Source organism: Hypanus sabinus, chromosome 18, assembly GCF_030144855.1.
Source record: "Hypanus sabinus isolate sHypSab1 chromosome 18, sHypSab1.hap1, whole genome shotgun sequence".
NCBI lineage: Eukaryota > Metazoa > Chordata > Chondrichthyes > Myliobatiformes > Dasyatidae > Hypanus > Hypanus sabinus.
In genome coordinates, this window is record NC_082723.1 from 51,978,199 (window position 1) to 51,998,184 (window position 19,986).

Here is a 19,986-nt window from a genome sequence, read left to right on the forward strand (position 1 = left end):
TCCTAGACTTAATAAAGCTTACCTTCAAAAATCTAAAAAAGGTGGTATGGCTTCGCCTAACTTCCATTTATATTATGAGGCAGCCAATATTTGTCATCTTTCTTTTTGGTCCTTTTTTTTAATAAGGAGTCTGATTGTCCAAAATAGGTGGCAATGGAGTTGAACTCGACTAAGGATATTTCTGCACTTCTTTGTCAGTTGTCTAGACTAATTGTTAATCCTCTTATTAGACATACTCTGAGAATATGGGCTCAGTTTAGAAAATTTAATGGCCTTCATGGTTTCTCTCTCTCTAGTCCTATCTTACATAATCATCTTTTCCTACCTTCTATGCAAGACTCAACATTTCATGATTGGTATAGAAAGATCACTTTGAAGATATTTTCATAGATCAGGGGTTTCAAACTCATTTTAGGTCACAGACCGGATTGAGCAAAAAGCAGCTTCATGCGGGCCGGATCAGTCGGGCGCGTGCGAACGCAGCTTTCATTGCCTCCGTTTTCTCAGCCTGTTCTCATGTGTCTCAGTCTCTGCTATAACTACAAAGTGTTTCACTTCACAAATTCCATTTCTTATGAAGAAGACTGCTGAGCAAGCATTATTTTTATGATTGGTATTAACTTACAATCATAGGCTTCATATCGCCGGGCCATTATTAAAATAATAGATCTATCTAAAATGATCTCGCGGGCCGGATATGGCCTTGCAGGCCTTGAGTTTGACACCTATGTCATAGATAATCATTTTGCAACTTTTCAACAACTGTCTGCAAAATTTAATCTACCTAATACCCATTTCTTTAGATACCTTCAAATTAGACATTTCATTAACTCTTTATTATCTAATTTTCCTGAGATGCCTAAGAAAAACGTTGTGGACCTGTTTCTTTGTATTATTCCATTGGGTAAAGGCTTAATATCTTTATTTTGAGTTAAGTTAGTGATCTTGAGGTATGACCCCTTTGATAAAATTAGAACTGCTTGGGAGCATGATTTAATTATTTCTTTATCTAACATGGCTTGGGATTCAATTCTTAAGTCAGTTAATTGTGTGCTCACCACTGTCTTTTACAGTTTAAGGTTGTACATAGGGTTCACATGTCTAAAACTAAATTATCACGGTTTTATCCTGACTTTAGTCCTGTTTATGACAAGTATAAAGGTGGCGAGGTTTCTCTTATCCATGTGTACTGAGTTTGTCCTAGTCTAGAGAAATTTGAGAGAAGTTTTTTTTTATCTTTATCCCATATCCTCTCTTTTTACAATATTTTTACTCAGAAGAAAAAAAACAAGATTTACAGAGTGCAACACATAGATACATCTCAACATAACTTGTGTACATTCATATATTGTAATAAAATGGATCAAATGTTATAGCATAACACAAAAGGTATACAATTCTGTAATCAAAAATTTAAAGATAGGTCATTCATCACAAAAGAAATTTTGTATATAAAAAGAAAGTCAACCCCCTACCAACTACCAAAGAAAAAAGCTGATGAATGATAATGGATAATTAGAAAAAGAAAACAGTCATTTGAGAAGATAGAAATATACATAAGTCTGTGCACTGTTAAACTTTATAAATTGGGAAAGTAATTTAGGAAAGATCCCTAGATATCATAAAAAGATTGTTTTGAATTTAAGACTGAGCAGAGGATCTTTTCTAAATTTAAATAAGACATAATATCACGTAGCCATTGAAGATGTGTAGGAGGGGTAGACTCCTTCCATTTAAGCACGATTGCTCTTCTTGCTAAAAGAAAGGTAAAAACTAAAACCTGTAGGTTAGGAGTATTTAAAGTTATATTTTCATTTGCAATAATACCAAACAAGGCAGTAAGGGGATTTGGGTCAAATTGGACCCTAAAAAGTTGTGAGAAGGGATGGAATACTTCCCACCAAAACTTTTCAATTTTAGGGCAAAACCAAAACATATGAATTAAAGAGGCATCAGCAGAGTTGCATTTATTACAAATGGGTGGATTAGCCCTACCCAATTTTAGGTTTTACTATTGGGCTGCCAATATAAGGAATATTACTTTCTGGTCCTATTATATTTATCATAAAGATTGCCCATCATGGGTCTCCTTAGAAGTTAATTCTGTAAAAAATTCCTCTATTGTCTCTTCTTGGATCATACTCTTTTTCAGCAAATAAAGTAACAGTTAACATAATTGTTAAGCAAACTTTAAGGATTTGGTCTCAATTTAGGAAATTTTTTTGGTTTAGCGAACTTTTCATTATCCCATATTCTTAATCACCACTTAGAACCTAATCCTATGATTGCGCTTTTCGGTACCTTGAGTGAGGAAGACATGCATTTGAGTCAGACTAAACGTCGAACATTATCTTTTGCCTCTTTTGGCTAGACGCTTAGTTCTCCTTGGGTGGCGAGATATTGCCCCACTCACTCATGCTCAATGGCTTAATGATATTATGTCCTGTTCAGACCTTGAAAAAATTCATTACTCACTTCTCAATGCGGACACAATTTCAAAAGGTGTGGGGATCTTTTTTTTGAATATATTCATAACTCCTCTTTATAGAGAGTTTGTAGAAATGCATAAAAAATTAATAAAAGAGGATATTTCGTTGCATCAACACAAAATGCTAGATGAATGTAGCCGGTTGGGCAGAATTATGAAGAGGAATAACAGTTGACATTTTGAGGTAGTCAGTGTGAATGGGCAGGGGTAGGACTTGCTCCGCTTACAAGGAAAAGGATCAGGAGGGAGATCTGTGGGGAGGGGTGAACAAACAAGGGAATTATGGAGAGAGCATCCCTGCAGAAAGTTGACACGAGGATGGTAGGAAGATCAAGGGGAACTCTGTCCCCATTATGATGGTGGGAGATGGGGTAAGGGCAGAGGTCCAGAAAATGGAGATGAGGGCAAGGGTAGCATTGCTGGCAGAGGAATGGAAAGTGTTCCTTAAAGGGCATCTCAGATGCTCTGAAATGGAAAGCCATCTGAGAACAGATGCAGTGGAAACAGAGATACTGAGAAAAGAGAATATTATTTTGGCAAGTGACAGGGTGGGAAGCGGTATGGTAAAGGTGGCTGTAAGAGTTAGTAGGTTTATAAAACATTCCATAAGACCACAAGACACAGGAGCAGAATTAGGCAATTCAGCCCATCATTTGTTCCACCCTTTGATCATGGTTGATCCATTTTCATCTCAGCTACATTTTCCTCATTATCTTTCAAGAATCTATAACCTCTGCCTTAAATACACTCAATGACCTGGCCACAGCAGTCATTGCGGCAACAAATTCTGGTTTCACCACCCTCCGAGTAAAGAAATTTCTCATCTCCTTTCTAAATGGAGGCCCCTCTCATCCTGGACTCCCCCACTATAGAAAATGTCCTCTCTCTAAACTTTTCAACATTTGATGGGTTTCAGTGAGGTCCTCCCTCATTCTTCTAGATTCAGCAAGTACATGCAGAGCCAAACATTCCTTATATGAGAAGCTTTTCATTCCTGGAATCATTTTCACAAACTTCCAAAGTGAGCACATCCTTTCAGATGAAGGGCAAAAAATCAGTTTTCCAAGTGGGGCCCTCATAGTGCCTTATAAAGCCTCATAATTACAACAATTGTACATCCTTGTGTTCGCTGGTTCTCTTGAAATGAATGCTAATGTTGCATTTGCCCTCCTCAGCACAGACTCATTCTCCAAGTTAACCATTAGGCAATCTTGCACAAGAACTCCCAAGTCCCTTGCACCTCAGATTTTGTATTTTTCCCCAATTATTAAATATTCTACACTTATTTCTACTACCAAAGCGCATAACCATATAGTCCTGGAAATTGTATTCCACCTGCCACTTCTTTGCCTACGCTCCAAATTCGACTCCTCCTGCAGCCTCCATGCTCCTCCATCTATCTTCGTATCATCATTAAATTTGTCCACAAAGCCACCAGTTCAGTATTCCAATCATTGACATACAACACAAAAAGAAGCGGTCACAACAGCAACCCTTGCGGAACACCACTGGACACGGCAGTCAATCAGAAAAGACTCCCCTTATTCCCTCTCGACCTCTTGCCAGTGGTGTATGTATGTTATCTTTCCCGTAATACCATGGGCTCGTTTTTGCAAAGCAGCTGAGTGTTTCCCTCTTGTACCTCTCCACGGTAATACTGATACATCTGTCTTCTCACTCTTAAACTGCAGGGCAAATTCCATCATTTTATGATCATTGCTTTGTGAGGATTAAGCTCTAATCAAATCTGGTTTGTTACACAGCCAGTCCAGAATAGCTGACCCTCAAATGGGCTCAACAACAAGCTGCTCTAAACTGCCATCTAGAAATTCTCTTGGGATCTAAAATTGGCACCAACCAGATTTCCCCCAATCTACCTGCATATTGAAATCTCCAATGTCTATCATAACATTGTCCTTTTGACATGCATTTTCTATCACCGTTGCAATCTGTAGCCCATGCCCTAGCTACCGTACAGAGGCCTACATATATCCTTTTTACCCTTCCAGTTCCTAACTCTACCCACAATTCAACATCTTCCAAAGATGTCACCTCTTCAGAAGGAATTGATTTCATTTTGTACCAGAGTAACACCACCCCTCTGCCTACGTACCTGTCCTTTCGATACATATATCCTTGAATGTCAAGCCCCCAACTACAATTTTCTTACAACAGTGACTCAGTGATTCCCTCATCATACCTGCCAATCCCTAACTGTGCTGCCAGATGATCTACCTTATTCCATATACCATGTTCATTCAAATGGAAATGGCAGATGAGATACAATGTTGAGAAATGTACGGTTGTACGTTTTGGAAGAAGAAACAATCTGGCAGATTATTTAGATGGGGAGAAAATTCAAAAAAAAATCGGAAGTGCAAAGGGACTTGGGGGTCCTAGTGCAGGATACCCTAAAGGTTAACCATCAGGTTGGATCGGCAATAAGGAAAGCGAATGCTATGTTGGCATTCATTTCAAGAGGAATAGTGTATGAGTAAGGAGGTACTGGTGAGGCTCCATGGGGGCACTGGTGAGACCCCATTTGGAATATTGTTTGCAGTTTTGGACCACCTATCTTAGAAAGGATGTGCTGATGTTGGGGAAAGTTCAGAGAAGATTCATGAGGATGATTCCTAGAATGCAGGGACTAACATCTGGGGAGCATTTGTCCGTTCTTGGACTGTATTCATTAGAGTATAGAGGAATGAGAGGGGATCTCATAGAAACATTTCGAACGTTGAAAAGGTTGGACAGAGTAGATGTGGAAAGGCTGTTTCCCTTGATGGGTGAGTCCAGGACAAGAGGTTACAGTCTTAGAATTAGAGGGTACCCATTTAAAACAGAGATGAGGAGAAGTTTTTTTAGCCGGGGGTCATGGATTTATGGAATTCATTGCCACATACAGCTGTGGGAGCCCAATCATTGAGGGTTTTTGAGGAGATTGACAGGTATCTAATTAGTCAGGGTATCAAGAGACATGGGAAAAAAGCCAGAAATTGGAACTAGACGGGAGAATAATTTAGCTCATGGTGGAGAGGCAGAGCAGACTTGATGGGCCGAATGGCCTACTTCTGCTCCTTTGTCTTGCGATCTTGTGATCAGCAAGAACGACGAGTCAGCCCAGAGAGGAGGTGCAGTGGCTAACAGACTGGTGCAAAGCCAACAACCTGTCTCTGAACGTGAACAAAACAAAAGAGATGGTTGTTGACTTCAGGAGGGCACAGAGCAACCACTCTCTGCTGAACCTTGATGGAACCTTCATTGAGATCGTTAAGAGCACCAAATTTCTGGGTGTTCACCTGGCAGAGAATCTCACCTGGTCCCTCAACACCTGCTCCATAGCAAAGAAAGCCCAGCAGCGTGTCTACTTTCTACAAAGGCTGAGGAAAGCACCTGCAGTGTACTTTGTGTTTGCCGTATACCAAGCGGTCTGTGTCACCACCCTCCTTTATGGCTGTGAAGCTTGGGTAACCTACAGCCGTCACATCACGTCCTTGAAGCGCTTCCACATAGCTGCCTTCAGCGCATCCTAGGAATTGCTTGGCATGAACAGGTGCCTCTCACTGAAATACCAGTAAAGACCAACTGCAGAAGTATTGAGGCCATGGTCACCCAGCGTCAGCTGCAGTGGCTGGGACACGTGATAAGGATGCCCCAATGTCGGCTACCCTGCAGAGCGTTATACAGCCAGCTATACATCATGGTCGACGCTCAGCTGGAGGGCTGAAGAAGCGCTATAAGGATCAGATGAAGAATGCTTTAAGGAAGTGCAAGATCAGACCTGAGGACCTGGAGGATGTTGCTGCTGACCGTAACACTTGGCGACAGCTGTGTAGGGATGGGGCTCATATTCTGGAGATGGAAAGAACCAGAAGACCACAAAAGAGAGCCAGGAGAAATGCAGCCATAGTTGCCACCATTACCACATGTACACATCCCTCCTGCCATAGAACTTGTGGGTCCAGGATAGGACTGTATAGTCATCACAGTTCTCACCATTAATAGAATGGTGATCTTCAGATTCCAATGGACAACCGAAGTGTAGTTTTGTGTTGTTTCATGTAGCACCAGGGTCCTGGAGGAACGTTGTTTCATTTTTACTGTGTACTGTACCAGCAGTTTATGGTCAAAATGACAATAAACTTGACTTGACACAAGTCTTCAGAATGTGGGAGGAAACCCACATGGTCATGGTGAGAATGTACAAACTCCTTACAGACAGTTGCGGGAATTGAACCATTATTCCCAGCCCTGTAACAGCATTATCCTAAATGCTACGCTATTGGCCTGCCTTGGAATGTGGACTATTCCACATAGCCAACAAAGAGACAGGTATATCTGGGGCCCAAATCTACACTTTGGGTCTGGAGAAAGTGGAAGGATCTAAAATAGAAATTGAGTGCAAGGACCAGCTCAACCAGATAAAGGGTAATGGTGGTGAAGGGGAGATGAACTCCCATCTTAGTTGAGCATTGATTTATTTTTCAGTAACTTGTCTCCCTCTCCCAACTCCTTCTGTCCTTTTCCATTCCAGCTCCCCTCTTACCCTTTCTTTTCTCTTCACCCACCTATGACCTTGGAGATATGATGTTGTGGCCATTACAGAGACTTGGATGGCCTAGGGGCAGGAATGGCTAGAGTGCCAGGCTTTAGATGTTTCAGAAAGAACAGGGAGCGAGGCAAAAGAGGTGGGAGTGTGGCACTATTGATCAGTGACACAACTGCAGAAGAGGAGGAAGTTATGGAGGGATTTTCTATGGAGTGTCTGTGCGTGGAAGTTAGGAACAAGAAGGGGTCAATAACTCTACTGGGCATTTTTTTTTTAAATGTATAGACCACCCAATATAACAGGGACATCAAGGAGCAGATAGGGAGACAGATACTGGAAAGTGTAATATTAACAACAGGGTTGTTGTGGTGGGAGATTTTTATTTCCCAAATATCGATTGGCATCTCCTTAGAGAAAATGGTTTTGATGGGGTGGTGTTTGTTAAGTATGTTCAGGAAGGTTTCTTGACACAATATGTAAATAAGCCTGCAAGAGGAGAGGCTGTACTTTATCTGGTATTGGGAAATTAACCTGGTCAGGTGTCAGATCTCAGTGGGAGAGCATTTTGGAGATAGTGATCATAATTCTATCTACTTTACCATAGCATTGGAGAGGGATAGGAACAGACACCAAGTTAGGAAAACATTTAACTGGAGTAAAGGAAAATAGGAGCCTATCATGTAAGAACATGGAAGTACAAATTGGAAACATATGTTCTCAGGGAAACGTACAGAAGAAATGTGGCAAATATTCAGCAGATATTTGCATGGAGTTCTGCATAGGTACATTCCAATGAGTCAGGGATGGTTGGGTACAGGAACCATGCTGTTCAAAGGATGTTGTAAATCTAGTCAAGAGTTTACGAAAGGTAAATGATAAGAGATCTAGAAGATTATAAGGCTCGCAGGAAGGAGTTTAAGAATGAAATTAGGAGAGCCAAGAAGGGGCCATGAGAAGGCCTTGGACAGGATTAAGGAAAACCCCAAGGCATTCTACAAGTACGTGAAGAGCAAGAGGATAAGACGTTAAGAGAATAGGACCAATCAAGTGTGATAGTGGAGAAGTGTATGAAACTGGAGGAGATAGCAGAGGTATTTACTCAGTACTTTGCTTCAGTATTCACTACAGAAAAAAGATCTTGGCAATTGTAGGAATGACTTACAGCGAACTGAAAAGCTTGAGCATTTTGATATTAAGGAAAATGATGTGCTGGAGCTTTTGGAATGCATCAAGTTGGATAAGCCGTTGGGAGCAGACAAGATGTGCCCCAGGCTACTGTGGAAGGTGAGGGAGGAAATTGCTGAGCCTCTGGCGATGATCTTTACATCATCAATGGGGATGGGAGAGGTTCCAGAGGATTGGAGGGGTTGAGTTGAGATAATCTGGTGAGTCTTACTTCAGTGGTTGGTAAGTTGAAGATCCTGAGAGGCACAGGATTTATGAACATTTGGAGAGGCATAATATAATTAGGAATAGTCAGCATGGCTTTGTCAAAGGCAGGTCGTACCTTAAGAGCCTGATTGAACTTCTTGAGGATGTGACTAAACACATTGATGAAGGTAGAGCTGTAGATGTAGTGTATATGGATTTCAGCAAGGCATTTGATAAGGCACCCCATGCAAGGCTCAGAGAAAGTAAGACATGGGATCCAAGGGGACATTGCTTTGTGGATCCAGAACTGGCTTGCCCACAGAAGGCAAAGAGTGGTTGTAGACGGGTTATATTCTGCATGGACGTCAATGACCAATGGTGTGCCTCAGGGATCTGTTCTGGGATCCCTACCCTTCATTACACTTTTTTTTTAAATAAGTGACTTGGATGAGGAAGTGGAGGGAGTTGTTAGTAAATTTGCTGATGACAAAGGTTTAAAGTGTTGTAGTTAGTATGGAGGGCTGTCCGGTTACAATGCGACATTGATAGGATGCAAAACAGTGCTGAGAAGTGGCAGATGGAGTTCAACCCAGGTAAGTGTGAGGTGATTCATTTTGGTAGGTCAACTATGATGGCAGAATATAGTATTAATGGTAAGTCTCTTGGCAGTGTGGAGGATCAGAGGGATCTTGGAGTTCGAGTCCATAGGGCACTGAAAACTGTTACGCAGGTTGATTATGGTTAAGGCGATATACAGTGCATTGGCCTTCAACTGTGGGATTGAGTTTAGGAGTCGAGAGGTAATCTGGTCAGACCCCACTTGTAGTGCTCAGTTCTGGTCACTCCACCACAGGAAGGATGTGGAAACCATAGAAAGGGTGCAGAGATTTACAAGGATGTTACCTGGATTGGGGAGTATGCTTTATGAGAATAGGTTGAATGACCTCTGCCTTTTCTCCTTGGAGCGACGGGATGAGAGGTGTACATGATGAGAAGCGTTCATCATGTGGATAGTCAGAGGTCTTTTCCCCCAGGGGTGAAATAGCTAGTATGAGAGGGCAGCAGTTTTAAGGTGCATGGAGATGTTTTCTTTAAATAAATAAAGAGTAGTGAGTGTGTGAAATGGGCTACCAGCGACAGTGGAGGCAGATGATAGGATCTTTTAAAAAAGACCCCTGGATAGGTACATGCTGTTCAGAAAAATAGAGGCTATGGGTAACCCTGAGTAATTTCTAAGGTAGGGGACATGTTTGGCACAGCTTTGTGGGCCAAAGGGTCTGTATTGTGTTGTAGGTTTTCTATGTTTCTAACCTCCCTCTGGTGCCCGCCCTCCTTTGCTTTCTCCCGTCGTGCACACTCCTACCAGATTCTTTTCTTTAGTACCTTAACTTTTCCGACACATCACCTCCCAGCTTCTCACTTCATCCTCCCATCCAGTGAACCACCTTCCCCCTCGGCTGGGTTCACCCATCACCTGCCAGCTTATGCTCCTTCGCCACCCCTCTTCCACCGTATTCTGGATTCTTCCCACTTCCTCAGGACTGGTGGAGGGTCTCAGCCCAAAATGGCGACTTTTCATTACTCTTCATGGGCACTGCCAGCCTTGCTGATTTTCTCCAGCATTTTGTTTCTCTGGATTTCCAGCATCTGAAGAATCTCCTGCCCTTCACTATATGCTTCAATGTATATGTGACAAATGAAGATAATGTTCAGAATGGGGCAAATACAATAAAGCTTGCCATTATTGGCATTCAAGACTCCAAGCTTACATTGTCAATATACTGTGACATTTTACAGCAGCTCACAAAACTGCTAGACTGAGTTTATGATCACTGAAATCCACGGTCTGTAATTTCCCCCTTTTGAAAGTGTACTTTTGGACCATTTACCGTAAATTCCGGACTACAGAGTGCACCTGATTTTGTACTTGTACAGGCCGCACCGGATTTTAAGCCGCAGGTGTCCCACGTTGTAATATGAGATATTTACACAGAAAGATATTACACGTGAGGATTTTTTAACTTTTAATTAAATCCGTATGGTAACATAAACAAATACATATTGCAAATGCTTTTTTTCGAACAGTGCCTGTAATAGCTACTTTTAAATATACATACGTATCGGTAACACACAAATTACGTTGTGTATACTTTTTTACTGAACAGTGCACGAACAACATTCCAATATCTCCTAACGACTGGTAAAAATATATATATACTGCAGCCTACCAGGAAAAGTTATTGATCGCCTTCTTCATCTTCCTCCGCTATCTTTGTTTGAGTGAATTTGCGGAAGTTAGCAAGTTTTTGCTCGTGGTCGGGAGGGAGCTGTTGACACAGAGTCATGCGTACCCTGACGGACAGGCCTTTTCGTCTCATAAATCTAAAACACCACGATGGCCCACCTCTAAAATCTTCAATTTTCATTTTGGTGGCGATTGCTTTAGCCTTCAGTCTGATCTGCACGGTGGAAACACCGCGGCCGCCTGCTCTCTGTGTGTTAACTCAGTCTTCAAGAAAGTTTTCAAGTTCGGGCCATCTGCTATGATCACCTCTGAAAGCTTTTGTCGTCTTTTTGCATTGACTCAGTTCTTCACGCTGGCGTCTCCATCTCACCATCGATTCATTTATGCCAAGATTATGTGCAGCAGCTCGATTTCCTTCTTCAACCGCCAGATTGATTGCCTTTAACTTAAAAGCTGCATCATATGCTTTTCTTCGAGTGTTTTCCATGTTGATGAGGGTGAGTACAAATGACTGATTTACAATAATTTAATTGTGAAAGTGCGCTTGATTTATCGTACAATTTCATTGGACCTCTGTGAACTACTCATCAATTTTATTGGCCTACTGTTACGAGGCAAAATGTTTTTGGTGGCATGAGAAAAAAAACATGCATTAGCCGCACTGTAGTATAGGCCGCAGTGTTGCCACAGTGTTCAAAGGGTGGGGAAAAAAGTAGCGGCTTATAGTCCGGAATTTACGGTAAATGAACTAGCAATTTTGGAATCCCCTGAAGGATTCAATGAATGACTCCCTCAGGAGTTCAGGTTTGGCTAGGACAGACACTGCATTGAGGTCCAACTGCGGAGAACAAACCCACGCCCAGCGCCATTACCCCAAGCTGGTTAAAACCGTCGAGGCCACCCGCCCCCCCCCCCCCGAGAGTGGAAAACAAACCAGTGTTCAGTGAAATCTGCCTGCATTTGACCATCTCCCTCCTGTTCTTGCTGCTACTGTCGGATGGGAGGGGCAGGAGTGTTGGGTCCACGCCGCCAAGACTGGGTGAAGTCCGGAGTGATGGGTCTCAGCACCGGATTCACTTGACTCCCTGTTGAACTAACTCCACAGCTGAGTACTTAATTTGGGTGACTCATGTTCAATGTTATTTGTTTATATATATATATATGATTTGTCCTTTTACATTAGACGATTGGCAGTCTTCGCTACGTGTGGTTTTTTTTGTGGATTCTACTGTGTTTCCTTGTTTTGTGGGTGCCTGCAAAAAGATGAACCACAAAGTTGTACATCGTATACACACGTTGATTTTAAATCTTAAACTCAGGTTATCCTTCAACCATCAGGCTCCAGCAGCAGCGTGGATAACTTCGCTCACCTCAACACTGAACCCATTCACCTCTAGACACAAGAGGTACGCAGATGCTTGAAATCTGAAGCAATACATACAATGTGCTGGAGGAGCGCTAATTAGCCTCTATGTCAGACAGCCTCTATGGATAGGAATAAATAATTGACACTTCCAAAAGCAACCCTTCAACAGGACTGAGATTCACCTCAACTTTCAAGGACTCTACAACTCTTGTTCTTAGTATTTTTTTTGCGCGTGGGTTGTTTGTGTGTAGTTTTTCATTGATTCAATTGTATTTCGTATTTCATTGAATGCCTGCAAGAAAATCAATGCCAGGGTTGTATATAGTGACAAATACACACTATAATAACTTACTTTGAATTTTGATTCGGGTAGGGTTAAACAATTACAATCACAGACCATGAGGATCCACATAGGCGCTTTTTAAAAAATAATAATCAGATGCGCAAGAAAAGGAAATGAAAGGTCAGGGAATAGAATAGGAGACAGGACAATTGGTCAGACACACTGCACAATGGTTGCTCTCAGGAAGATATAGACTTTTGGCTGATTTAGGGTTCAATCTGAATGGCCGAGAAAGCTGAACACACCCCTGGAGGCGATTTAGAATTCTATAAATTCACTCAAATGCCACAAGCTAAGCAAAAGACAGTAGAATTTCTTTCAAGGTGAAAAGCTAGAGGATTAGCTTGTTTCTGGGCTCAGGAGGATTTTGTAGGTAATTAGTGTGAGCATATTAGTTCCTCTTGAGCCAGCAGGACAGACAGTTCCTCCCTCTACTTACAGGACTGTCACAGTGGTGCCACCTGCTGTGCACCTGAACAATTACAGGAGATGCATTAACACCCAAGTCTGTTCCACTACTCAATATCATGGACAGTCCCTACCTCATCTACCTCTCCCAATCTACTTAACCAAGTGAAAGCATGTGGATTTCAATCTTCACTGTCTTAATGTCCATAATATTTGGGGGGCGGGGGGGGGGGGGGGGGAAGAGGGAAAGATTCTCAATGCCAAGTGAAAAAATAACAGCACTATCCCTCAACAAAGCTCATTAGAGTACAGTGCTCCAATCTCTCAGTATGTACATGTACAAACATATCAGAATCTAGTAAAAGTTCTGCTGCTACTCCAAGGACAATGAACACACCCCAGGAATCACCTTTGTCGGTGGATCTTCCTTTAAAAGAGCTTAAGCTGGTCAGTAGATGCACATGTATACTTCACTGCCACAATATTGCTCCTGGACTGAGATGCCACCTACCCAACTTGTTAAGGTTCTACCTGCCCCAGAAAGTTCTTAAGTCCCAGGAACCAAAAGCCCTCCCCTCTTGCACAATTTCTCCAGTCATACACTGCATCCCTTCTCTCAAGCAGACAGTACCAGATACTACTTGAGATTACCATCTTTGACACCTTGCTTTCTACCCTCCTTCCTGGTTCTGTAGGACTTCATCCTTCTGCACCCCTCCCCCAGTGGTAACTATGCGGACCACATCTCCCAACTCTTCACCCTCCCAGCTTTGGGAGCATTGCAGACACGCACTGTTCAACCTGAGCAATAAATACAAAACAGGCCTTACGTAACACAGCTGATACTAAATATCCACTCTCAAACCTGTCCTGTCTACAGCATTACCTTCTGGCAACGGGAGAGTTACCGGTCCCTCAAAAATATGGACAGATAAATATCACTGCTGTCTTCAGTTCTTGCAGATCAAACCATAGAGAGTTTGAACTACCAGCCAATAATGCCTGCCCTCCTGTACACTTGAACCTTGGAACACGGGGGAAGAACCTTTATAAACATTAGAGATGTCACCAGCATCTCTGCAAAATCCTTTATGTCCACTGGCGGAAACAAACTCAGTGTCCTCTCCTGGACCAAAACCATGCCACCATGCAGAGATGGTAGAGAAGTGAGGGTTATGTAGAAGGCTTGATTGATCCTAGGTTAAAAGGTTGGCACATCACAAGTCAGAGGGCCTATACTGTGTTATTGTGCTCCATGTTATAATTGCTCTCACTGACTTCTGGGAATCCCCAGACTAGGTCTGTCCAGAACACAAGAGAAGCTTGAGCCTTTCCTTCAAAATCTGAATATGAACAAGAATCCAACATCTCCCAAACAATCCACCTTTCACCCCACTTGCGGCAGAATCTGACCCGCCACCTCAGAAGCAAGTTGTCCTCAGTCCAGAATTGAAAGAAGTTTATCTATTGCCCAGACTTCTGAGCAGCAAAACCCAGCCTTAGCAATTCCTCAGCGCCAACTGATGACAATTAGTCACCTCTCTGAAATTTTTGCTTGAATTTCATTTTCCAACACATGTGCAACATTGCAATTCAATTGTCAATTTTTTTTTAAAACAACCATCGAGTTGCAAGAGTTGGTCTTAGTCCATTAATTTTTAATAAAATGTTATGACCCAAAGTGTTAATCCTTTCTCCCTCCAAATACCATCTGAACTGCAGAACACCACTAGCAACTTTCTGGCATTGCTACTTGTTCTGTGCCTTCCATATTGGACAGAACAATATAGCAACAGAACCTCTGGCCCAACAATGTCATGTCAATTTAATTGCACTCTTACCTAAACGAAATTGTTCTGCCTACAAAATGTCCAAGTACAAAAGCTTTTTATTAAATTTGAAGAGTTAAGGTAGTTTCTGGCTCACGGGAATATGCTTCTGACAGGAACCAGGTGTCAGGCTGTCGCTTCAGCAGACCACCATTCTCTGGGTTGGCCTCATGCTGGTGGAAGAGCTTGCTTAGCTCTTCACATCCAGACTGCGCAGAGAACATCATCAATCGATCACCCTTACCTATTGCAACCATGACAACAGGTGCACAGCTTAAGTAACAGGTAACTGGCATCCACATGGAGACTAGAAGCCTTCAAACTGAACCAGCCTCATTGGCTTGAGTGTTTTTTTTGCCAGATATGACAGACATCCAAAGTTTAAAAAACAGGCAGAAAGAAAGATCAGTTGATATATTGCACAAACACTTAATTGATAAATGCAGCTTCCATTTCAAGTTTCTTTTACATACAGTATGATACAATAGTCTACTTACAATAATGATTTATTTCAGTTGCAGGCATTTTGATTGTCACCGTCACCCTGAAGTCTGGCCCCACAGCTGCTGTTGGACAGTTAGCCACTAGATGGCACACCCAGTTTTTTCCTTTCACAGGTCAGTGAATGCAGAGGGCAAAATCTGTTTAACCGTCAGTGAAGCACACAGAATCAAAGACCCAATGTATTTTACACTGATATTAAATGCAATAGACTTGGTTGGAGACAAAGTTGCAATTCAGCAAGTTGATATTTGTGTTTAGGTTACTAACAAGGTGTGGAAACTGATGTCAATGAGAGTTAGAAGGTATTTGCCAGAGGCAAACAGGGACCTGGTCTGGTTATTATTTGGAAAGAAAAGTTAACTGTCAAAGAAGCAGATAATAATGTTATTCTCCTGCAGTGAGGCCCCAAACCTTTTCTACAGCATACATTAAGTATGCCAAAGAAGGAGTCCCAACTTGTAGCAAGGAAAGTTGCAAGAGGCTGCAATGCAATAACAAATGGAATGTAAATGGAGCAATTCGGGTGGGGAAGTAGGGTGAGTGACTTTGCAACAAATTCATTTTTTCCCCTCACATTGACACAGATGCAGAAAAGCTCAATATAAAACATGCTAGTGCTCAGAGTTGGCCTCTGAAGTCACAGAACCTTGGTAAGACTGGAGCCTTCTCCTGATGAAGGGTTCCAGCCCGAAACGTCGTCACTACCTCCTCCCGTAGATGCTGTCTGGCCTGCTGAGTTCCGCCAGCATTTTGTGTTTTTATCTGGAGCCTTCTACCTGCTTTTAAAATGCAGATTTGCCAAAACCAATTTAAATGGTTATATCTGCAAGAGATGTAAGCTTATGCAAAATGTTTACTACTTTATCATTTAGTTCAGGCATTCGCAACCTTTATACCACAGACTCCCAACATTAAACAAGGGGTCCGTGGACCCCAGGTTGGGAGCCCCTGATTTAGAGGGAGAGAATCCAGATTAGGGCTGGGATGATCAGAAACAAGATTGGGTAATATAGGCAAGTGGGTCTGGGATACATTCTGCAAAAGATTTGAGTGTTGTAAAAGTTGTACTTAATGAAAACAGTGAACAAGTCACTGGCATACTAATTGGGATGGAGTGAGCAGAAAGCAAATACATTTCCTTTGTTTCTGCCCAGGCAAACTACTGACCAAATGACCATGCAACTCTGCCACTGTCTAGTGATAGCACATTGACCATGTTCAACTCAGTGACCATTCAGGGTGAACACCTTTGCAGCATTTCACACATTATGTACATCTTCTTGACTACACAACAGCCCCAGTATTACAAAAACCAGAACATCCTCAGCAAGGTCATTAGTTACACCCAGCAGATTTAGCTGAGCACAGCTCACCCCACCAACTCCACTTCTCATTGGCAGGTTTTGTCTGTTACATCTGTGTCACACGTGACCCCCGCCAATATCCACACGACTTTCAGCTCAACTGCCTCAAAGTGGGCACGACTCTGAACATTATATATCAGTTTAATGCCAGATCTAAAAAAAAGTAGTTATAATCAATGGCCAATCATCCAACAGGTAGATTTACACTCAAAATACTTCATAACAGAAGCCATTAAACACATCTTTTCCCCCCCCCCCCCACACTGAACCCAGCTCAGATAGATTCTGCTGGAAACCTTCAACGCACATTGCTGGAATTCAGAAAGTTAGGGTGCATCCATGGAGGGGAAATAAAGTATTTCAGGCAGGGAAACTACAGGGGGCAGGGAACTACAGACAGGTGATAGGTGAAACCAGGTGATGAGGGGGGAGAATGAAGCTGGGAGGTGATGGGTGGCGGTCTCACCCACCAAATTGCAATCCCCTTCCCCCACTTATTCTGGCTTCTGCTCCTTTCCAGTCCTGATGAGGGGTCTTGGTCCTACCCCAACTGCTCACTTCCTAGTACAAAACCTAGCTCCTTGTGACCCAACTTTTCCTTGGAGATTGCCAACAGATTACAAGATTTACTGCACCACAAAGGAACCCGACCCCCCCCCGACACCACCACAAGGAACCCCCCCCCCCGACACCACCACCACCACAAGGAACCCATCCCCCCCCCGACACTACCACCACAAAGGAACCCGACCCCCCCCCGACACCACCACCACAAAGGAACCCGACCCCCCCCACCGACACCACCACCACCACAAGGAACCCACCCCCCCCCCGACACCACCACCACAAAGGAACCTGCCCCTCCCCTCCCCGACACCACCAGCACCACAGGGAACCCGCCCCCCCCCCCGACACCACCACCACAGGGAACCCGCCCCCCGACACCACCACCACAAAGGAACCTGCCCCTCCCCTCCCCGACACCACCAGCACCACAGGGAACCCGCCCCCCAACACCACCACCACAGGGAACCCGCCCCCCGACACCACCACCACAAGGAACCCCCCCCCGACACCACCACCACAAGGAACCCCCCCCCCGACACCACCACCACAAGGAACCCGCCCCCCGACACCACCACCACAAGGAACCCCCCCCCCCCCGACACCACCACCACAAAGGAACCCGCCCCTCCCCTCCCCTCCCCGACACCACTACCACAAGGAACCCGACCCCCCTGACACCACCACCACAAAGGAACCCGACCCCCCCCCGACACCACCACCACAAAGGAACCCGACCCCCCCCCCGACACCACCACCACAAAGGAACCCGACCCCGCCCAACACCACACTCCCTCCCCCTGCAAGAAACTCACCCCAACACCACCTTCCCATCACCATCTCCACCCCACAAAAAAATTCACATTATCAGCAAGATCATCTGTGTGACTTCACTAACCAATGCCTGTGCATGTCTAGCAACACTCAGACCCTCTAAAACTCATTGGGAGCAAAGTACCAGAAATTTTAAGAACACATTTCCCCATTGTCGTCTTCAAATCCGTCCATATATAGAATCTGGAAGAACGATTCTAATGGATCCCCAGGTTTGAGTTTCACTTGTCCAGAGATCTGAACACTACTGATCACCATAACAAATCTCATCCACCCTTCCTCATCTATAATCTCCTATCATGTGCCATTGGGTGACTGCATTAGACTACTGGAGAACTCCCAGCAGACTCCACTGATCTGTATAATCCTTCAGAATGGAAATGTTTTCAAAGCCACTAATCCACAACAACTTCCTTCCATACCTTGCTAAGCATCAAGACACCTTGAAAAAAAAAGACAGTCCACAATTCAAGGGACAAGTGGCATTGATTAACACCAAAAAGATCAGTGGACTGAAAAAGGCATTAAGATGGACACATTTCCTCAGCAATTTTAAATGTTTGGTTACTTTCTTCCTCTGATGCCTCAAGTTATGAAGAAGGAGCTACAATTCCTTTGCCTGCAATATTTAGTGGCTCCATCCACTTGCCCATCAAGAAATGTTGTAACCAACATTAAAACATTCACTTGCACCTTTCACAAAATTTGGAGGGCAGGGGGGAGTAGGAAGTAAAACTATCATTACAATAAGTTAGACGATTTCCATTAAATAATTTTTTATATATAAAATGAAACTTGATAATGTCCAGACCCCATTAGGGAAAATAATTTTTTTTAAAACAATATTTTTAAAAATGAGACAATGTTAAGTCAGCAGCAGACAAATCCCCTTGTGATGTTTCTTAGCCCCCAAAAAGTTTAAACAACTCAGGCACTTTTTACTGAAGGGTATCATTGGAATCAGATGTCCTTACAAGTGGATATAGAGCATCCTACAAGTGATCATCTTAACTGTTGTGATTGGCCATGGAGACAGCAGGGTGCAGAGGCTGGGGAAAGGGAGACATATACAAAGGAGGAGGTACCATGGCTGCACCATATCCCTGGGTTACAATGGGATCAGGCATCAGAGCAACAGGGGGCAGGCAAATCGGGCTTCCTTCATGGACCTCTACATCATTCTCTTCCATACAAGGGAGGGTCATCCTCTTTCCCTTCTGTCTTCTGTTACAAAACCAAACTCTGATCACCTATCAAAAGATAAAAGTTTAATTCCAGTCAGTCACTGCCAACTTGAAACTTCAACCCAAAGTTCAAATGGAATTTAACATTCTCTTCCATCATCTCAAAGCACATCTCCCTCCCCCCCCCCCACCCAGTAGAACCAATTAAAGCAGAAGTGACCAACCAGAAAATATCAGCCAGGAGTTGGTTGCGATGGCATTGCAGGAGTGAAGACTTGTGTTTGTACAAATCTGGTCACTGGAGGACAAGAGGCATAGCCTGTGTCTTCTTCCCAAGGTGGCAATGGCCAATACAAGTAGGCATAATTTTAATGTGGTTGGTAGAAAGTATGGAGGGGGCTGGCGGAAGAATATCAGGGTAGTTCATTTAAAACGAGCAGAATGCTAAGCACATGAGACACTGCCAGAGGAGGTGATGGAGGCAGATACATTTGTGATATTTAAGAGAGGCACATGGATGAAAGAAAAACAGCTCTGTGGGACAGAAGAGTTAAACAGTCAGTACAATATTGTGGGACGAAGGGCCTGTACTGTTCTATGTTGTATGTGTTCTTCAAACGTTTCACTATTAAAATGCAAAAGGCAGAATTAAGCAGTTTTGGAGCAAGATCAGATAACAAGTCAAGACACCAAGAAATGGAGGAAGCTATTGGCTCGGTAAGGCAACTGTTCTGCATATGACTGCAAAAAGACTGAGTTGTGGACACTGTTCACGTCGCGGAAGGCAGCGTCCCCTCATGGACGCCCGACTGCACTTCTTGCCACCTCAGTAGCCAGCTTTATCAAAATCCCCAACCACCCTGGACATTCGATCTTCTCCGCTCTCCCACGAGGCAGAGGATAGAAAAGCCCGAGAGAATTGAATTGACTTATTTCT

At 43.3% G+C, this 19,986-nt stretch overlaps 2 protein-coding genes across 3 annotated transcripts in view; one reads left to right on the forward strand and one right to left on the reverse strand.

The window, feature by feature from the left end:
• Positions 1-19,986, forward strand: part of fut7 (fucosyltransferase 7) — a 114,210-nt gene that overhangs the window by 93,589 nt on the left and 635 nt on the right. Inside the window, exon 3 of one of the 2 annotated variants that reach the window (XM_059943798.1) lies at positions 15,115-15,216. The exons of the other annotated variant lie outside the window; for it this stretch is intronic. Coding sequence (XP_059799781.1) covers positions 15,115-15,216 — 102 coding nt within the window. The remainder of the gene's footprint in view (positions 1-15,114; positions 15,217-19,986) is intronic. 2 annotated transcript variants of the gene reach the window in all.
• Positions 18,682-19,986, reverse strand: part of LOC132377517 (POU domain, class 5, transcription factor 3-like) — a 29,092-nt gene continuing 27,787 nt past the window's right edge. Inside the window, exon 5 of the mRNA XM_059943794.1 lies at positions 18,682-19,115. Within this exon, the coding sequence (XP_059799777.1) occupies positions 18,873-19,115 (243 nt within the window). The 3' untranslated portion in view covers positions 18,682-18,872. The remainder of the gene's footprint in view (positions 19,116-19,986) is intronic.